The sequence below is a fragment of the Mercenaria mercenaria genome, chromosome 10, assembly GCF_021730395.1.
Source record: "Mercenaria mercenaria strain notata chromosome 10, MADL_Memer_1, whole genome shotgun sequence".
Taxonomy (NCBI): domain Eukaryota; kingdom Metazoa; phylum Mollusca; class Bivalvia; order Venerida; family Veneridae; genus Mercenaria; species Mercenaria mercenaria.
In genome coordinates, this window is record NC_069370.1 from 8,910,517 (window position 1) to 8,930,905 (window position 20,389).

The window sequence follows — 20,389 nt, forward strand, 5'->3', positions numbered from 1 at the left end:
AAAGAATGTGATAATGTCATAAGCACGTTTCATGAAGCCTTTCCACAGGTCATACAGAAACTTTAACATCAAGTTAGTTAAGAACAGGTTCTCAGTTCAAAGACCTTAAAAAACTAGGATGCTAATTCACCAAGGCATCAACAGATCATAAATAAATGGCCAGTAAGGAAACATGATGTTGTTGACAAACTCTGACATCTTAACATTGCCCCTGAAATAAGCCAAGTCTAGTGTTATATTTTTTTTTTGATTGACAGAATTAAGTGCAGTTCTTTTTAAATGTGACTGTAAAGTGACCATTTGAATGTATTAGAGAGAATTTTAGAAAACCCTGCAGTCTGAGACACTGTGTTCAAATTTAGTAAAATATTTTTACTATTTCATTGCCCAGCATAATTTACTTCAGCACCTTTGATTGACGTTAAGGCTTAATAGCAAAAAAAAAAAAAAAAAAAGAAAAATTGCAGGTACTATTCATGATATATATATAGAGTGGTATTTTCACTGTCATCAGTGCCGGCACATTCTTGCAAAATTTTCAGATAACCTGAGCTTACTTCAACATTGACAAAGTGAAAATTTTGTTGCATTCAGAATCTTTTCACGACTACAGACCCAGGGCACCTATTAAACCAATTCTGAAATTTTCCCTTAGATTTCAAACTTCTAATAATTAAAATTACCCTATCTTCTTTTGTAAGAAATTATGACTATATTGCAGAAAGCTTGCTTACTAGCTTTTTATCGCAGTGTTTGCCATATTCAAGCCAAGTTTCATTAACATTCATTCAAGTCTTACACCTTTAGGCAAAAAAGTATTTCAAAGTCAAAACTTAGCTATACATTGAGACAGGTTGGCTGCTTAATAAGAGGTGACTGCTTAAACAGGTTTTACTGTAAACTTTTCTTTTATTGGGATATCTACCATATTTTATCTGTCATTTAATGCTTTTGCAGGTCGTTTTTGGAATATTTGTATACTTATTGTAGACTTTTTGGAATATATGTATACTTATTGTAGACTTTTTGGAATATATGTATTCTTACTGTATTTTTTTTTTGTCAATAATTTTACGTTTCGTATTGTATTGCAACCTAACGGAATTTTTTTATAACTTTTTTTTTTAATCTAGTGTATGATGACGTGTTAACTTGTTAAGGACAGATTATTCTATAATCTTTTTATAATAGATCTTTTGTTTGCGTACAGCCTTTATTGTTCAAATATGCACTTAACGGTAGACAGCACGCAATAAAGTATTATATACCTGCCAGGTGAATGTATTTATAGATTATTTTAACAGCAAAGCATTCGTTTGTAATTCTATAAGGCTGTAGTCCCATGGTGCTAGTAAATATTTTGCCCACACAGTTATACTGTTTTGTGGATACGGTCACGGCTCTATATACATATAGGGTCAAATTATATTGCGAATAGCTTAATATGGCCTCAATGTAAAAGCTTTACGTACTTGAATATTGGCAGGTTTTCTCTTACGTAAAAAAAATTATCTTCATTATGTATAGATAAGTCATGAAAAGATGATTAAGCAAGGCTGCGAAAGGAAAATTCCTTTTATGTATTGTTTGGTCAAAGTGATTTAATTCATATTTATGTCCCACATTTTTATAGTAACCTTTAAAAATCACTGATTACATTTTTATCACTGAATGTTTTTTAAGTGTCTGAAATTAAACATTTCAAAATGTTTCCGAAGTAGATAAAGGGTATGTGTAACAGTTTAGTTTTGACAACATACAAAATGTGTTTTGACAACAGGAAAGAGATATTCACATTGAGCTAATTAATGCCAAACATATAAGACATTTTTACCCGCTGAGACTGACAGGTTTAATAATTATGTCTCCCCCAGGAGACATATTGTTTTTGCCCTGTTCGTCCGTCCGTACGTCACACTTCATTTCCGAGCAATAACTGGAGAACCATTTGACCTAGAACCTTCAAACTTCATAGGGTTGTAGGGCTGCTGGAGTAGACGACCCCTATTGTTTTTGGGGTCACTCCGTCAAAGGTCAAGGTCACAGGGGCCTGAACATTGAAAACCATTTCCGATCAATAACTAGAGAACCACTTGACCCAGAATGTTGAAACTTCATAGGATGATTGGTCATGAAGAGTAGACAACCCCTATAGATTTTGGGGTCACTCCGTCAAAGGTCAAGGTCACAGGGGCCTGAACATTGAAAACCATTTCCGATCAATAACTTGAGAACCACTTGACGGAGAATGTTGAAACTTCATAGGATGATTGGTCATGAAGAGTAGACGACCCCTATTGATTTTGGGGACACTCTGTCAAAGGTCAAGGTCACAGGGGCCTGAACATTGAAAACCATTTCCGATCAATAACTAGAGAACCACTTGACCCAGAATGTTGAAACTTCATAGGATGATTGTACATGCAAAGTAGATGACCTCTGTCGATTTTGGGGTCACTCTGAAAGGTCAAGGTCACAGGGGCCTGAAGATTGAAAACCATTTCCGGTCAGTAACTTGAGAACCACTTGACCCAGAATGATGAAACTTCATAGGATGATTGGTCATGCAGAGTAGATGACCCCTAACGATTTTAGGGTCACTCTGTTAAAGGTCAAGGACACAGGGGCCTGAACATGGAAAACCATTTCCAATCAATAACTTGAGAACCTCTCGACCCAGAATGTTGAAACTTCATAGGATGATTGTTCATGCAGAGTAAATGACCCCTATTGTTTTTGGGGTCAGTCTATTAAAGGTCAAGGTCACAGGAGCCTGAACAGTGACTTGAGAACCACTAGGCCAAGAGTGTTGAAATTTAGCGGGATGACTGGACATGCCAAGTAGATGATCCCTATTGCAGCTAACCATCAGTGTCTCTTTGACTTTCGCTCCTGACCCCTATTGACTTCTTGCCTATAGAACTTTGCATTGGGGGAGACATGCGCTTTTTTACAAAAGCATTTTCTAGTTTATCTGTTACTTTTACTGGGTTATCCCTTGCTTTCAAAGTCATTTTAATAATGCAAACTGTATAATGTTAAACTGTTCTGATTCTTAACAAAAGATGAAATATTGATAAAGTAAGATTGTAAAGAGAATGCATTGATTTTATCCTGAAGAGTATAACAAAAAGTGCACTTAAACTGCATTTTATTGTCGTTGGGTTAATTGCTGAACTTGTGGCTATCTGCTGCAAGAATAGCTCAATAGATACTCTTAGCACAAGACTTGATTAAGGAATAAACTTCGGAAGCATAGAAGCAACATAATACTAAACTCGGTTTGATTGAGTCTGTTCATGAGAGGTAATGAAATGTGCAGCATCCCTCACGCCCCCTAGCACCGCGGTTGAAGCGAAATTCTATGATAGTTAAAATGAATGTACTCCATGGTCCCAGAGGGCCAAGAAATATAACAGCACTGATTAATAGGTTTGTATCATGGATGACACATATGTTCTCTATGGCAACTGACTTAAAACAGTGGGTCAAAGGTCAATAGTCTGGTGCTGGTTCTTGTGGGGAAGTTGTCATTTACTCTAGAGAACAGGTCATACCATCATACTGGTGAGGAATCTATGAACACTGGCTGATTAGGTAAGGTCAGTAGTCCAAATAATAAAACGTTTGAATGATATCATGGAAATGTCCATTTAACAAATTATACTTAAATTAATTTCTACACACATACACACAAAATACCTTTCTTTATATTGAAATTCATGTAAATTCATGTATTTAAAAAAAAAAACAAGTTTATAATCTGTCGGCATTTAAATGTCAAACATGTAAAAGGCTTTAATGGTATTTTAAATATATTTCTAAAGTGGTTTATGTACTTATCTCAAAATTGAAAAGAAATAAAAATCTATATACTAGACAGTAAGCTCATTCAATGCTTTTTATGTTATATAGACAAGTAGCCCTGTAGCAGAAAGAGTTAAATGTAAATTAATGCCGATTTAACATTTCAAATAACTTTCCTAAATCAATATATTGATATATACTATGTATACAATGAATACCATGAAATTTAGTATCAACACCATGTTTTTGTATACATTTGTGATTTGTGAAATAGGGGCATTGAATTGCTAAATATTATTTGGCCAGTGATGACAGACCAAAATAGAAAGCCGTTTTTTTTATATTGATGAATAAAATCATGTACAGTATATCTGTATAAAGCAAAACTTGTTCAAATAGAAAAAATTCTCTGATCCATTGGCACTCTCTTAACGAACCGCAGCACCATGCAATATTGCTATGACCGCTTATGAGAAGAAGAAGAATAAGATAAAATTCTGTATTTTTGAAAGGCGTACGCTAGAATTCCCTGTATATGAGATGGGCGAAAATTTTCCGAATGACAGAATTTCTTTAAACTTTGGATATTGAAGGACAATCATCTAAGAAACAAAAATAGGCAATAAAAATCATAGGTCACTGGTATCGAAAAAGAGTTATCTGCCCTTGAAAACGTCATTTTTGGGGGAAATGCGGTTTTCAAGGGCAGATAACTCTTTTTCGATACCAGTGACCTATGATTTTTATTGTATTTTTTTGTTTCTTAGGTGATTGTCCTTCAATATCCAAAGTTTGAAGAAATTCTGTTATTGGGAAAATTTTCGCACCAAATTCTAGCAAACGTCCTTAATATTATGTCGATTATTGTCAATGTTCATGTTGCCATACTTCTAACTTTTCACAATTCTGTTTGTATATTAAACAACACTTGACATGCAAATTTATGAATCAAAAATGATCCTGTTACTGTAATTGACACAGAAAGCTTGTTTCCAAAAAAAAAAAAAAGTTTGTTTTTTTTTAACTTTGCCTGTAATCTGGTATGTACTGGCTCCACCACTCTAGTCAGACTTTGCCCTGTAATATGGTTGGTAATGGTTCCACCACTCTAGTCAGATCAGACTTTCCCCTGTAGTATGGTTGATACTGGTCCCACCACTGTAGTCAGTTCAGACTTTCCCCTGTAATATGGTTGGTACTGGTTCCACTGCTCCAGTCAGATCAGACTTTCCCCTGTAATCTGGTTGGTACTAGTTCCACCACTCCAGTCAGTTCAGACTTTCCCCTGTAATCTGGTTGGTACTGGTTCCACCACTCCAGTCAGTTCAGACTTTCCCCTGTAATCTGGTTGGTACTGGTTCCACCACTCCAGTCAGTTCAGACTTTCCCCTGTAATATGTTTGGTACTGGTTCCACAACTCTAGTCAGTTCAGACTTTCCCCTGTAATATGGTTGGTACTGGTTCCACCACTCTAGTCAGTTCAGACTTTCCCCTGTAATATGGTTGGTACTGGTTCCACCACTCTAGTCAGTTCAGACTTTCCCCTGTAATATGGTTGGTACTGGTTCCACCACTCTAGTCAGATCAGACTTTCCCCTGTAATATGGTTGGTACTGGTTCCACCACTCTAGTCAGATCAGACTTTCCCCTGTAATATGGTTGGTACTGGTTCCACCACTCTAGTCAGATCAGACTTTCCCCTGTAATATGGTTGGTACTGGTTCCACCACTCTAGTCATCAGACTTTCCCGAATGGTTACGTTTCCACCACTTGTCATCAACTCCCGTAATATGGTTGGTACTTGTTCCACCACTCTAGTCAGTTCAGACTTTCCCCTGTAATATGGTTGGTACTAGTTCCACCACTCTAGTCAGTTCAGACTTTCCCCTGTAATCTGACATGTACCTGTTCCACCACTGTAGTCAGTTCATTCTATGTGTTTTTAGATATTCCTGTATTTATATATTTCAGTCGTGCTCACACCATTGTATGTATAAAGTTTGTCCAGAAATCTGTCAACGATGCAGGAGAAGAAATGGCAAAAACATCAGAGGTCAATTTGGTCGATCTTGCTGGAAGGTAATGCAGTTTGTCAAGTGAAAAGTAACTGAAAAGTAACTGAAACTAAAAAGGACGCACTATTATAATGTTAGAAGATATTATAATTCTATGCTGAATGGTGTATAGTATTATACAAGCTAAAATGAAACTATTACTCAACCAGTATAAAACCTCCCAGTTCTTAGGGGAAATTGTTAAAAATTAGATTTTACAAGAAATGTAAAATTTACAAAAATGTGTCTTTTAAATGAACCTAGTTTATTGTTGTTTTTCTTGGGGGTGGGGGAGGGTGGGGGGGGGGCGATAAACTAGTTTCCTTATGTCTGAAGTCAGTTTTAAGCTGTTTTTCCTTTGAAATGGAATTATGAGATTTTTATTTATATGTTAGTGAGAGAGCTGACAGTACTGGTGCCACGGGAGACCGTCTCAAGGAGGGAGCAGCCATTAACCAGTCATTGTCAAGTCTGGGTAACTGTATCGCTGCCCTCGCTGACCAGGCCAGTGGCAAAAAGACCAGAGTGCCTTACAGAAACTCTGTACTCACCAAGCTATTGAAGAATGCCCTTGGTGGAAACAGCAAAACAATTATGGTGAGACATTGATAATAGCTTGTGCGTAGAAAATTATACAGTCAAACTTTGTTCACTCAAACTTGACAGGACCGGCTGAATTTGTTGTAGTTATTACTGCTTTGCGACATTTTGGTGTTCGAATTAACCAGGTTCAAACAATGTTTGACTGTATTACCGGTACAACCAAAAAGCTTCACTGACAAACATTCTGTTCAAGAATGTATTAAAATTTCATAACTTGCAATACAAATAATTATAGTAAAAGAATGATTCAATTTTCTTGCCGACTACTTGTATATTAACAACTGTTACTAAAAGCATAAGTTCTGTTGTATGTAAATAATGGAAGTCACATTGTTACAGTAAAAAGCCCATTTGAAAAAAAAAACAGTCAGAGTTATAATCAAGCCATATGTTAATTAAATTATTCTGCATTGTTGTGTCAATATGTTTGTACTTTCATTCAGATTGCTGCCCTGAGTCCTGCAGACATCAACTATGACGAAACACTATCTACACTCAGATATGGTATGTCTATCTCTTACTGTTTCAGGGAACATTTCTTTAACCTTTACCCTGCTAAATTTCTAAAATGGACTGGTCTACTAGTATCATTCAGTGTGGGCAGTGCCACTTATGATTAGAAGGGGTTTTCACTGAAAATTTACTGACTGAATAGGGAACAGTGCACACCATGATCAGCCTGCACAGATCTTGGTCTGCACTGGTCGCCAAGGCAAAATCATTTGCCATGAGCAGACTAAAGGTAAATGCTTCATTTTATCATCGAAAATAATGTGAAACATGGCAGGATCGCGAGCTATCTAAAATTTAGCTTTTATTTCTTTAGATTGGTTTGAAATGAATTTGAAAAAAAATATTTACAATTTTAATATGAGAAAACCATGCACTTTTCCATTTAAACAAGGCAATGTCATATATATGTCACGTCGACAATATTTGACGCCATATAGGCACCTAGAAAGAATGCTACCATATTTGATCTATCAATCTTACATAGAAAATGTTTCAGAATCAAAACAATATAACAAATCAGTGTTACACCCTAATTACACACATTGTTTTGATGCGTTATCCTGCTTTTGGATATATGTTCAGTAATTTACACATGTATTGTTTACAGCTGATCGTGCTAAGCAGATTAAATGTTCTGCCAAGGTGAATGAGGATCCAACAGCAGCCTTGATCCGAGAACTTCAGGAGGAGAATGAGAAACTTAAGGCAATGTTGTCCTCCGGGAAAGTTGACATGTCCATCATGGAAGGGGAAGATACCGCTGATATGACTGATGAAGGTAAGCTTTATTTCAAATGAGTGCAGGACGAAATCCTATCTATTGTGCTACAGAATTGTAATCTTTTTTAGTTTTTTCCCCTAACTATTAGGGGTTTTTCCTTCTTAGAATTATAAGCAGGAGGGGTATTTTCCGTCTTTAATTTGAACTGAGAGGCACTTTGTCTTCATCAAAAATCAGTGGAAGGGCTGATCACTCTCAAGAGTGTGGTGCATATAAATTTGTCTCTGTAAATCTATTTGTCTGTACAGTCGTATGTCCCAAAAATCGTGAGTATTTAACTGCTCATTCATTGGTTAAAAGTATGATGTGTAGAAATATTTAAAAATTGAAGTTTTGAAAGAGTAGTAATTTCTGTGTTTTTGCCCTATTTTATTTTTGACAGTCTGTAAGGAGATCCTTTGAATGAAATAAAAACAACCAAACAAAGTAATAGTACACACTGCTAAATTTAGTCTACCGGTATTCTTTATTAGAAATGAAAATTACAAAAATTATTATGCCCCCAGCGTATAACATCCCGTTTATGCACTGCATGCTGTTTAAGGAGGTAGCTGCATTGTAAACTGTTACCTGAGTAACCTGGAAATATATTGAAACTTCATACACTTATTGACTGTGGTGGTCTGACTTGCTGTGTGCGAGTTTCATAGCTCTGTTTTACATTTTTACAAAGTTATGCCCAATTTTTACTCAAGGGTCACATGTACTTACGAGGGTCACATGTACTTACGAGGGTCACATGTGCATATGAGGGTCACATGTACTTACGAGGGTCACATGTGTTTATTAGTATCACAGGTGCATATGAGGGTCACATGTACTAATTGGGTTCACATGTACTTAATAGGGTCACATGTGTTTTATAAGAGTCACATATATTAATGAAACACATGTACCGGTACTTAGAAAGGTCACATGTACTTATTAGACATGATTTGATTTATCTAGAGAGGGCAGAAATGAAGAAGGAACTTGAAGATGAATACAAGAGTATGTTGGAGAAGAACAAGAAAGATATGGAGAATATGGAAGCTGAATTCCAGAAACGTCTGGAAGAAGCAAAGGCCAATGTAAGTTGTGTGATAGTACCTTTTCAATTATTTCTCTAAACAACTGCTTACTCTAATAAATAGGGACTAAGAGTCCCTTTCCAAGTTTGAGAGTAGGTTGCCAACATATGCTTTGGCCCCCCTCACAAAATTGTTATTCTAAAATTTACCTAATGTTTTTGTGGACAGTAGAAGCTGTTATACTAGAATGGTATAAACCCATAATTGATCAGGTATTGCCATTATACTAGAACGATATAAACCCATAATTGATCAGTATGCCATATTATCGATGCCATACTAGAACAATATAAACCCATAATTGATCAGGTATTGCCATTATACTAACAATATAACCATATGATCAGATTGCCATTAACTAGACCTATAAACCCATAATTGATCAGGTATTGCCATTATACTAGAACGACATAAACCCATAATTGATCAGGTATTGCCATTATACTAGAACGATATAAACCCATAATTGATCAGGTATTGCCATAATTGATCAGGTATTGCCATTATACTAGAACAATATAAACCCATAATTGATCAGGTATTGCCATTATACTAGAACAATATAAACCCATAATTGATCAGGTATTGCCATTATACTAGAACGCTATAAACCCATAATTGATCAGGTATTGCCATTATACTAGAACGACATAAACCCATAATTGATCAGGTATTGCCATTATACTAGAACGATATAAACCCATAATTGATCAGGTATTGCCATAATTGATCAGGTATTGCCATTATACTAGAACAATATAAACCCATAATTGATCAGGTATTGCCATTATACTAGAACAATATAAACCCATAATTGATCAGGTATTGCCATTATACTAGAACAATATAAACCCATAATTGATCAGGTATTGCCATTATACTAGAACGCTATAAACCCATAATTGATCAGGTATTGCCATTATACTAGAACGACATAAACCCATAATTGATCAGGTATTGCCATTATACTAGAACGATATAAACCCATAATTGATCAGTATTGCCATAATTATCAGTATTGCCATATGAACATATAAACCCATAATTGATCAGGTATTGCCATTATACTAGAACGACATAAACCCATAATTGATCAGTATTGCCATTATACTAGAACGCATAAACCCAATTGATCAATATTTGCATATACTAGAACGACATAAACCCATAATTGATCAGGTATTGCCATTGTACTAGAACGACATAAACCCATAATTGATCAGGTATTGCCATTGTACTAGAAGGACATAAACCCATAATTGATCAGGTATTGCCATTATACTAGAATGACATAAACCCATAATTGATCAGGTATTGCCATTATACTAGAACGACATAAACCCATAATTGATCAGGTATTGCCATTATACTAGAACGACATAAACCCATAATTGATCAGTTATTGCCATTATACTAGAATGATATAAACCCATAATTGATCAGGTATTGCCATTGTACTAGAATGACATAAACCCGCAATTGATCATGTGTTGCAATTATATTGTAGTGATGTAAACCCACAGTTGATCATAATTATTATATTGAAATTGCATGTTTATCATGAATATAGTGATATCAGTCCACATGTTTATCATGAATATAGTGATATCAGTCCACATGTTTATCATGAATATAGTGATATCAGTCCACATATTTATCATGTATTGTCATACTTTTTAATTGGCGCCAACTTTTCGTATCGAATATTTCACAGTTTTATAAAGTTTTGCAAATTAGGGGTCGTATAATTATTGATAACACGGTCATTAATTGGCACATGATCACTCGCTAATCTCCCGCGGCTTAGATTGCAAATTCGGTAACCATGGTATCGCTGTTTGACACGTGTAGGTTTCACGTGTAAGAATTAAAGTACAAGTAGATCTGTAGACCTGTTGAAATTATGATATTTTTTTTTTTTCAAGAATTGAAAATCCACAAATTTACGTCCCCACAAAACAGCGGTTTTTGACAAAACCACGAAATTTCATGCCATCGAAATTAAATGATTTCACAGTATATGTCACAAAGATATAAAACCACATGTTTTCTCATGTATTGTTATATATGGTACAGTAAAATACATCCACATATATTTTTAATATTTCAGAGTGACTACCAGTCTATCGCCGAAATAAATGAGAGAAAGAAGACGGACCCCCATCTGTACAATTTGAACATGGATCCGATGATGACCGGCAGAATTATACATTTCATGAACGACGATAAAGAAGTCATCATTGGTAACGGAAAGGCTGAAGGAACTGACCTTGTACTGAGAGGTGGCAGGTGAGTATCACTTTCCCCCCAATGTTGTGTTATGTAATATGAATTTATTTCGTGAGCACGAAATTTTATGATTTTGCTCTTGAATGATGGGGATAGGAAATCTTGGATTTCAAATTTTGAACAAAAAAATGGATTGGAATTTTACTTGTTTGCTGAGGTTAGATCCCTTGGATTGACTTAACCACGCAAATTCACAAAAAAAATATTCCCCCTTGAATACTAATGATTTTACATTATTTGACTTTTATAATTTAAGCTTGTATAATTATTCTTGATTTGTTAGTAAATTGGAATGAGAAACTAGGATTTTAGACTTGTCCCTTATGAAAACAAATTTGTATTTCAGTATCATAGATGTTCATTGCAAAATCATGGAAAACAATGGAGTGTACACTCTGGAGACGTTCCCAAATGCAAAAACATTACGCAACGGTAAATCTGTTACAGCTGAGACTAAAACATTGAAGCATCATGATCGTCTTGTGTTCGGTACGACCCAGTTTTTCGTGTTCTGTAATCCCAAAGACAAATCAGGATGTAAAGTAGAGAATCCAGACTTTGAGATGGCACAAGCAGAGATTGCCACAAAATCTGGAGGGTTTGACATGTCAGGACAGAACAAAAGTAGAGGTGAGTCGCAACACAATCATCATGGCTTGGAACATAATACTTAGAATATTAATGTAGCGGACCAGTAATGACACTTGGAAATTTCCAAATGATTACATATTCTAGTTTTGCAATTCGGCATTATCCAGACATAAAGGCAGTGGAACAAGCATATGGCTCTCAGTGAAAAAAAAAATGATAAAAATTACATACGGAAAATACATAATTTGTCATAATGGATACACTACCTTAATGATGTCGCGAATATAAAAACGAACATACTCTCTATTCCAAATTTGACCCAATGAAAGTATGTGCTTAAACAGTAAGCTATAAAGTGTTTTAGCAAAAGTATTCAAACTTTACCTCATGACTTAGCACTACTTGAGGAGGATCTGAGTTGTTTCTGGGTTCTGTAGATCAAAGTTCAAGGTCAATGTAATGTGGAGACTGAAAATGGTTTCTGGACTGTAAGTCGTTAGGCTTTCAAACTTTAGTTAATGACTTAAGAACCCCTAGAGAAAGATCCCTGTTCTATTCAGCTTACGAACGGGCGTATTATGTCCCGGCACATGGAGCTGTTGCTAACATAGCATGCAGTACTGTTTGTTTTGGTTTACACAGACATTGTGTAGCAATTGTTCAACAGTCAAACTTTGCTTTTTTCGAACTCTAATGATTTGGACAGCATGCACCCTTAGCTCGAACTCAACTTCAGATCCCGACAGTAGTCATATGTAATGTATTTTGTTCAATGACTGAAACTGCAAATAACAAATTTTGCTTGCTTGTCAAGTTTAAGCAAATGAAGTTCAGCTGTTTCAGATATGGGATTTGGGCACTGTAAAAGCACATATTTTTGCTGGGTCAAAATTTCGCGAATATAAAATTTTGTGTATGTTTGCGAGGATTAATATTCGCGAAATTGTAAAAAATGATATTCTACTGAAATTATACTAATGGTGAATATTTACGCGAGGATTTACTTTCGCGAGATGAAGAGAGACTCGCTAATATAGGGAAAATTAAACTGTCGCAAAAATATCTGCTTTTACAGTATAAGATCCTTCTAACAAATATCTTATACATGTGTATTATATTAGATGAGGCGATCCTTCAGCAAGACTTACTTGAGATCATGCCGGGCGTAGAGGAGGCTAACAGCATCTCTGAGGCTCTAGAGAAGAGGAAACGTTTTGATCTCGTCATTGTATCCCCCGAGGCACGGGGAGAGTTGACTGGCAGGACTGAGGTCAGTATGGCAGCCCCTGTCCCTCGAGCACGAAAATTAAAATCTGTAGATGAATAATTACATGTGTTTACTCACTAACTTGTAAAAATGTGTTTACACACTTTTTTATCGTGACATAGTGAATGATATTGTTATTTTGCCCTCTTTGGGTCCATCTATTTTTATTTTGTTATCGATGATTCTGTTTTAAATCCATGAGGCTTTAACCTCATAGAAATTAAAGTGAATTAGGACCCATTCTATTGAAATTATTGCAATATGAAAGTTTTGGTATGTTCTGGTTGCTATGGTGAAATCATACTTTTATATCATATAATTTGTAAGGGTAAATTTGGATTCATTCTATTGGAAATGTAACATTCGAAATAGTCTGAATTTTATTATATTTTGGTTGCTATGGTTACAGGTAATGGTGAAGATGACTGATATAGACACCAAACATGAATGGATGTGGAACAGGCAGATATTCCTTGATCGTAAATGTATCATGTCAGAAATGTTTGACAAATATGAGGACGGACTTGAATGGCAGCGTCCACAGGTAAGTGACCCTTGTTAAGTTGAGAGCAAAACATTACTATTTCTGCCTTTCTTGCAGTTAAGTGGTTAAAAATTTCTTTGTATGTTATTTCTTTTCCTTCCAGTTGGTCTAAAATGAGTTTGTATTAATTAAGAGGAGTCCCTGTTGCCAAGTGGTAAACTTTGCTGACATCAAATCACTTGCACCTAACTGGGGATGTAAATTTGTGACATTTGACAAAGCCATCTACATGGCTTTTGGACGGGCTGTAGTACTTTCTGGGTACATGCTTGTATCAAAAATGATGCTTTTTGCAAGGGCGATCAAAATTATCACATGTGAAGGGGTGTTGGTGTGGGAGGGGTGATCCCCTTTTTCCAGTGGTGGTATGGGGAACCTCCCCCAGAAAATGTTTGAAAAATATTGACTTCATTTGGTACAGCCTGGCTGCTTGTTAGAGTTGTAATTTGACAAAAAATTATACGCATGTGCGTATTTTGCGTAACGATAGTTACGCCCTTGCTTTGTGAGTATACCTGGCTTCTTCATCCACCTTAAAGGCTTGAAAGTTGCCATAGGACTTAAAGTGTATTGGTATAAATTAAAGCCAAAAAAAAAAAAAAGGCCTTATCATGCTTGACACAATTGATTGGCCTTTGTGACCAGGTAGATCTTGATCAGCCTGCACATCCATTTGGTCAGTATCTTTTTGTTTAACACCCCTTTTATCAGTAAATGGTATTGTCCAGATTAAAAGACAGACAAGTTCATAATAGAAATTAAGAAGGGTAAGCCTTAAAGGGCCAGCTAAGTCTATAACTGGCAAATATTTCAAAGTATGGAAAAAAACTTCTTCGAAGTCTTTGGTATTTTTGAAATCTTCCATTAACATTTTCCACCTACATAAAGCATTGTGAATTGATTACTTCAATGTTCATACAATATACTGTAAAAGTACATATTTTCAATTGGTCATTATTTCATAGATTTGAAATTTTGAGTATGGTTGCGAGATTTAATATTTGTGAAATTGTAAAAATCGTATCGTGCTTGAATTTTATGAATATTTAGGTGAGAATTAATTTTCGGGATATGTAGAGCCCTGCGAATATAGTGAAACTTAAACCTTCACGAAAATTTTTGTTTTTACAGCATTTCAATGTTTGCTGTATTTCAGGACAAAGATCCATTTTGGGAAGATCCCAAGGCCGATTTCCACATTGGAAGTGTCAAAATGTGGCTCCAGTCTATCTCTTACATGGTAAGCTTAATCGGTTTATAAAGTCACTCATCCTCCACTTCTGATTCATGTGAGGAAGTTGGCAGTTACTTGTAGAGAACAGGTTTGTACTGGTACAGAATCCAGGAACACTGGTTAGGTTAACTGCCCACTGTTATATAACTGAAATACTGTTGAAACCCCAAACAAACCAACAGATTAGTAAATCATAAAGTCACTTGTAAAAACACACAAGAAAAGTCCCAGTCTGAAAAAAAAAACAAATACATGTCCTGTTTCTATAGTGTGATGTGCCCAGAATGTGTAAATTTATTCATTATAATTTGCCACACAGATTATGATAATCATGGTCCCCTTGGCAAAAATAATAGGATGGACAAAATCCCTGACAACAAAAAACGCAAGAATGTTTTGTAACAAGTAGGAAGCATGTATTGAAAAAATAATCAGAATTTGTTATCACATACAACATTGTAAGTTCCTATAAAAACAGCAATAAAAAAAATCTGGTGAAACAAGTTTTGGCTTGCACCATTTTGTTGATTTGAAGGATTTGTGCTTTGATTCAAAAATTAGATGGATGGCATTTTATGTGTATACAGTTTTATTACTATGATAACAAGACGATTTTACAGGTGCGCTTTGTAAAACAAATAAGCATAGAAACCTGGAATAATAGGACAAAATAATACATGTAATACTATGTACATTGCAGATTGAATCCAGTGAGACACTGGACATTACTGACTTCAAAGGATCTCCTGTCGGTAAAATGACTGTAAGTATCTCACCTGTTTATTTGGGACTATATGGGAGTCCGACATTTTGTAGGACATGATTACTCAGGCATTGATCCACTAAAAAAAAGGGCATGCCCTGTCAGATTAGTGGATTATAGTATTATCTTGTCTGCCAGATTGGTGTACATAATGTAATGTTATCATCTCCCCTGTCACATCGGAGGATTATGTTATCTCTTCAGCCAGATTGGTGTACATAATGTAATATTATCATCTCCCCTGTCACATCGGAGGATTATGTTATCTCTTCAGCCAGATTGGTGTACATAATGTTATGTTATCATCTCCCCTGTCACATCGGAGGATTATGTTATCTCTTCAGCCAGATTGGTGTAAATGTAGTATTATTATCTCCCCTTCCAGTTATTACCTCTTCCAGATAAGTAGATTATGTTATTATCTCCTCTTCCAGTGTAATGTTATTACCTCCCCTGTCAGGTCAGTGCGTATTGCTATGTTATTATCTCCCCTGCCAGATTGGTGTATATAATGTAATGTTATTATCTCCCCTGCCAGATCGGTGGATTCTGTTATTATCTCCTCTGCCAGTGTAATGTTATTACCTCCCCTGTCAGATCGGTGTGTATTATGTTCTGTTATTATCTCCCCTGCCAGATTGGAGTATTCCCATGTGACCCTAAAGGAAAAGAATTCACCGACAAGGATGACAAGTTTGTTGAGGACCCAAATACTCTGGTTGGCAAGAATATTGACTTCAAGGTGAAGATTACCAATGCAAGAGGGTTACCCAACAAATATACTGTAAGTTTGAGTTATCTGTTTATAAAATATATATGTAAAGCAGACAAAAGTCATGTATATGTAACTATAGGATTAAAAAATATTTTGGCTTTCACGCTTGTGTAAACTCTGCCAAACGACACACACATTGAGTATTGATATTAGTCCTTACCATGCTTGACAGGATTGATTCTGCTTTTGTGACCAGTGTAGACCAAGATCAGGCTACACATCCATGCAGTCTGATCATGGTGTGCTCTGTTCGCTATTCAGTCCGTAAATTTTCAGTAAACATCCCTTCAAATGATGAATGGTACTGCCCAATTTGGAAGGTGAACCAGTCCATTATAGAAATTTAGCATGGTAAGGGTTAAGACAGAGTTTACACACACATGAACATAAAAAAAACATGATCGTCACATAGAAGATGATCTAAGTAATGAAAGAAGTACTCACACTTATATGTTTCATTTATAAATACGCAAGTTACCGGTAATTTTGTTTTTGTTTTCTGTAATTAACCATAGACACATTCTTCGTAGAAACTGTATGTAACTGTTCGAAAACTGCATAAGCTTGTCCTGATCAGAAACCAGGAATACTTAGTAATCATAATACTGTGAAATCATTAATATTTGTGGGGGACTAATTTTCGTGGATTTCATGGTTGAGTCAAACCCATGAAATTAAATAATCCCAATGAAGAAGTAAAATTCCCATTAATTTTTTGTTCAAAATTTGAAATCCACAAATTCATATACCCACAATTTGCATTACCATGAAATCAAATGACTTTACAGTAATTTTTTTTCAAAACAACAAATCTGACTTATCAACGTTTTATTATTTTTTTTCAGGATGTATACTGTAAGTACAAAGTGTATCTGGAGGATAAATACACACAGACAAAAGCTGTAAAGGACACAACTAACCCTGACTACAATCATGAGAGAGTTATCTCCCTGCCAGGAACTCAGGAGGTACCCAATGGCTGACTTTCCATTTGAAATATCATTTAAAGTAGAGGCGTTAGTAACTTCTTATGATAAACATAGCAATACTGAGCTAAAAAATAAATTAATAAATTCTCTAATTGCTTAAAATATATATAATGGTGTTCCAATATATGCTCCAACAAAGACACAAACTTTATTTTTGTAATGCAGAAGATATATATATATATATAGTATAAAAATAATTATACTTGTATTTCAGACTGTGGACTTTTTGAAGACTGGGGCATTTATTGTACAAATCTGGGGTAAGCAAAAGGATCATAAACCGAAAGGTGGGGCCAAGGTCAAGGCTGGTGGTACTGGAGGAGCTGGCGTCCATGCCGTCAACACTAACCAGCAGGTTTGTCAATGTTTTTAGAATCAGTAAAATTCAAAAGAAACTATGAAGTCAAAGTAAATGGTATTGATTTGGTCATTTTGAATCCTAAACTAATATGATTAGGAAAGTGGTGGGGTAGTGGTTAATGTGTTGGCTGCCGAGTCACAACCATCCCTCATGTGACACCATTACTGGTTTTTCTAGGAAGCGGGCATGAAAGTGGTGCAGGTAAGCTTGAAGCCTTCATCATAGTAAGCTATGAAATTGTTTTTAGTTCATGCAAAATGAACAACAGAATAGGATTGGCAAATCCATAAATCGTGCTAGCTATGAAATGTTTAATTTGCGAACCCTATTATATCATGCATTTTGCATGAACTCAGAAAACATAAATTCTTATCTTATATTAACATTATATTTCCTTTCCATTTGTAATCAAGGTTTTATTATAAATTGCACATATTTTGTTGTATTTAACATTGTAATCAGCTTCCTGGTCATTCTGTTCACTTAACAGAACAACAATGAGGTCATCTAAGGAATGTTCTCCACGACTACTTGCGGATGTCATCAAAACAGCTGCCATTCTCTCTAAGCAGCAGTATCGTAATTTTGGCACCTTTCTTTTTTGTGGTTCATTAAATATGAACATGATAATTTTCAATAGAACAAATGGGGCAAAATGTAAATATATTATTATAAACTAAAATGATGTAATAAAGGAAGAACACCAAGTTCTTCCCTCTGGTTCTTGATTTCTAGTCTTCCTAATTATTCAAAAGTAAGATTCGTTATTCATTATTGTTGACATTTATTTATTCATGACAAAGTGTGGCAACTTGTGTACATAAATTTTCATTCTTCAGAGATTCGATCCAGAAAAAGTGAAATATATGATGGAAGTTGGTGCATTGAAAAAGAGGCAAGAAAAAATGGAGCTAAAACTTGTAAGCAAACATACAGTATTGAATATTAACATTTAACTAGTGGTGTTTTTAACTTGTCATGGAAAGCAGTCTTTTTTTGTAAGATGTGTAATTTATTTTTCATTGTTTGTATAAACTATGATGCTTCGTGTAAACGTGTTGACAACCCTTGTATCTGTCAACACTGTATTAATTCAGGCTCTTTAAGGTAGTTCTGCACGTTCAGATCAATTTTTTTTCTAATATGAATCCAGACTTTATTCTACATTTCCTGGATAAATGACATTATGCCATTACTTCCGGATTATTAAACGTGCACAACTACTTTAACACAGTATAAATTCAGCTTCTGTTCACTTAATGTAAGTTCAGGCTGTCTGTAAGTCTTAACACTGTACAAGTTCCAACTTTGTTCACACTTTGAAAGTTCTGGCCCTACTTACATTGCATGAATTCAGGCTTTGTTCACATGATATATATCCAGGCTGTGTTAACAATGTATAAACTCAGGCTCTGTTCACAGTAGATAAATTCAGGCTGAGATAATGCTGTATAAACTTTTTCACACTATATAAATTCATGCTCTGTTTACACTGTGTAAACTCAGGCTTTTTTCGCACTATATAAATTCAGGCTGTGTTCACACTATATTAATTCAGGCTTTGTTCACTTTGAATAAATTCAGGCTGTGTTAAAACTGTATAAATTCAAGCTCTGTTCACACTTTACAAATTCATGCTCTTTTCACACTATCAATTCAGGTTCACATGAGGAGAATGATAGAAGTTGCTGAAGAGCATCATAAACGTAAAGTATCGACAAAACTGATCAAGGATATCTACCACGCCCCTACCAATGACCAAGCTGAGAAATGCATTGCTCTCATACCCTTGGAGAAAGGTAGGAAACAGTGGTAGGTGTCATACCAGCCCAGTCAGGCTACAACACTAGAATTCCATACATAGAGGATATTTTGTTTCTTTCAGTGTAATATTTAAATATCTTTCACATGTGAACACCAGTTGCAATATTTTCACAAGTGGCATAGCCAAAGTGAAAATGTAAAGCGTGGTGTTCATGAATGAAAAATATTTTGATGCTACATGTAAAACAAACATATTATTTTTATGCCCCCAGCATCTACTGATGCGGGAGGCATATAGTGATTGTCCTGTCCGACCGTCCGTTCGTTCGTTAGTTCGTCCGTCCGTACGAGGTTAACCAAATGGGACTGTTTCGTCTAGCATCAATACCCCTTACTAGAATGACTTGATACTAATGCAGATGTAACCTGTGACCATTCCTCATCTTCAAACATCACCTGACCTCAGTTTGACCTTGACCATGACCTCATTTTGGACTTAGGTTGCTTTATATGGGCCATCTCTTGGTTAACCAAATGGAACTGTTTCGTCTAGCATCAATACCCCTTACAAAAATGAATTGATACTAATACAGATGTAAACTGTGACCATTCCTCATCTTCAAACATCACCTGACCTCAGTTTGACCTTGACCTCGTTTTGGACTTAGGTGCAAAATCTGTCGACAAGGATGCCACTGGGAGCATCAAGCGTTTATTGAACGCAGCTCCTTGTTTGTTTCATGGTTTTACTTAACTTGCCCATTTTATAGTTTCTTACCAGTGAAAAATATAATTGATATTCAAACACATGTAATAAAATTTATTGTCACATGTTTCATGTTATGGGAGAGAAATAAAGCATTTTCGAAATCTTAGTATTACATTGGTGTAATAAAGCTTTCTATTTTATGCTCTTCTGTGAAATACTGAAATTTAGCAGTGAGATAAAATTGATATTTTCACTGTTTGAAACAGTGAAAAT

General features: G+C 35.5%; 1 protein-coding gene across 4 annotated transcripts in view; it reads left to right on the top strand.

Annotated features, from left to right (window-relative positions):
- The window catches only part of LOC123559800 (kinesin-like protein KIF28P), a 44,018-nt gene that overhangs the window by 14,030 nt on the left and 9,599 nt on the right, over positions 1-20,389 (top strand). For 3 of the 4 annotated variants that reach the window (XR_006688010.2, XR_008372609.1, XM_045351909.2), the window contains exons 7-22: positions 5,781-5,888; positions 6,259-6,460; positions 6,910-6,970; positions 7,587-7,757; positions 8,709-8,830; positions 10,941-11,119; positions 11,466-11,749; positions 12,832-12,980; positions 13,387-13,521; positions 14,678-14,761; positions 15,456-15,518; positions 16,156-16,302; positions 17,139-17,261; positions 17,497-17,637; positions 18,483-18,563; positions 19,304-19,442. Coding sequence is in view for 2 of the 4 variants with exons in the window: in XM_045351909.2 (XP_045207844.2) it covers positions 5,781-5,888; positions 6,259-6,460; positions 6,910-6,970; positions 7,587-7,757; positions 8,709-8,830; positions 10,941-11,119; positions 11,466-11,749; positions 12,832-12,980; positions 13,387-13,521; positions 14,678-14,761; positions 15,456-15,518; positions 16,156-16,302; positions 17,139-17,261; positions 17,497-17,637; positions 18,483-18,563; positions 19,304-19,442 (2,189 nt within the window). In the remaining 2 variants the exon portion in view is untranslated. Of the gene's footprint in view, positions 1-5,780; positions 5,889-6,258; positions 6,461-6,909; positions 6,971-7,586; positions 7,758-8,708; positions 8,831-10,940; positions 11,120-11,465; positions 11,750-12,831; positions 12,981-13,386; positions 13,522-14,677; positions 14,762-15,455; positions 15,519-16,155; positions 16,303-17,138; positions 17,262-17,496; positions 17,638-18,482; positions 18,564-19,303; positions 19,456-20,389 lie in introns of all 4 variants that reach the window. The other variant, XM_045351910.2, reaches the window with a different exon arrangement.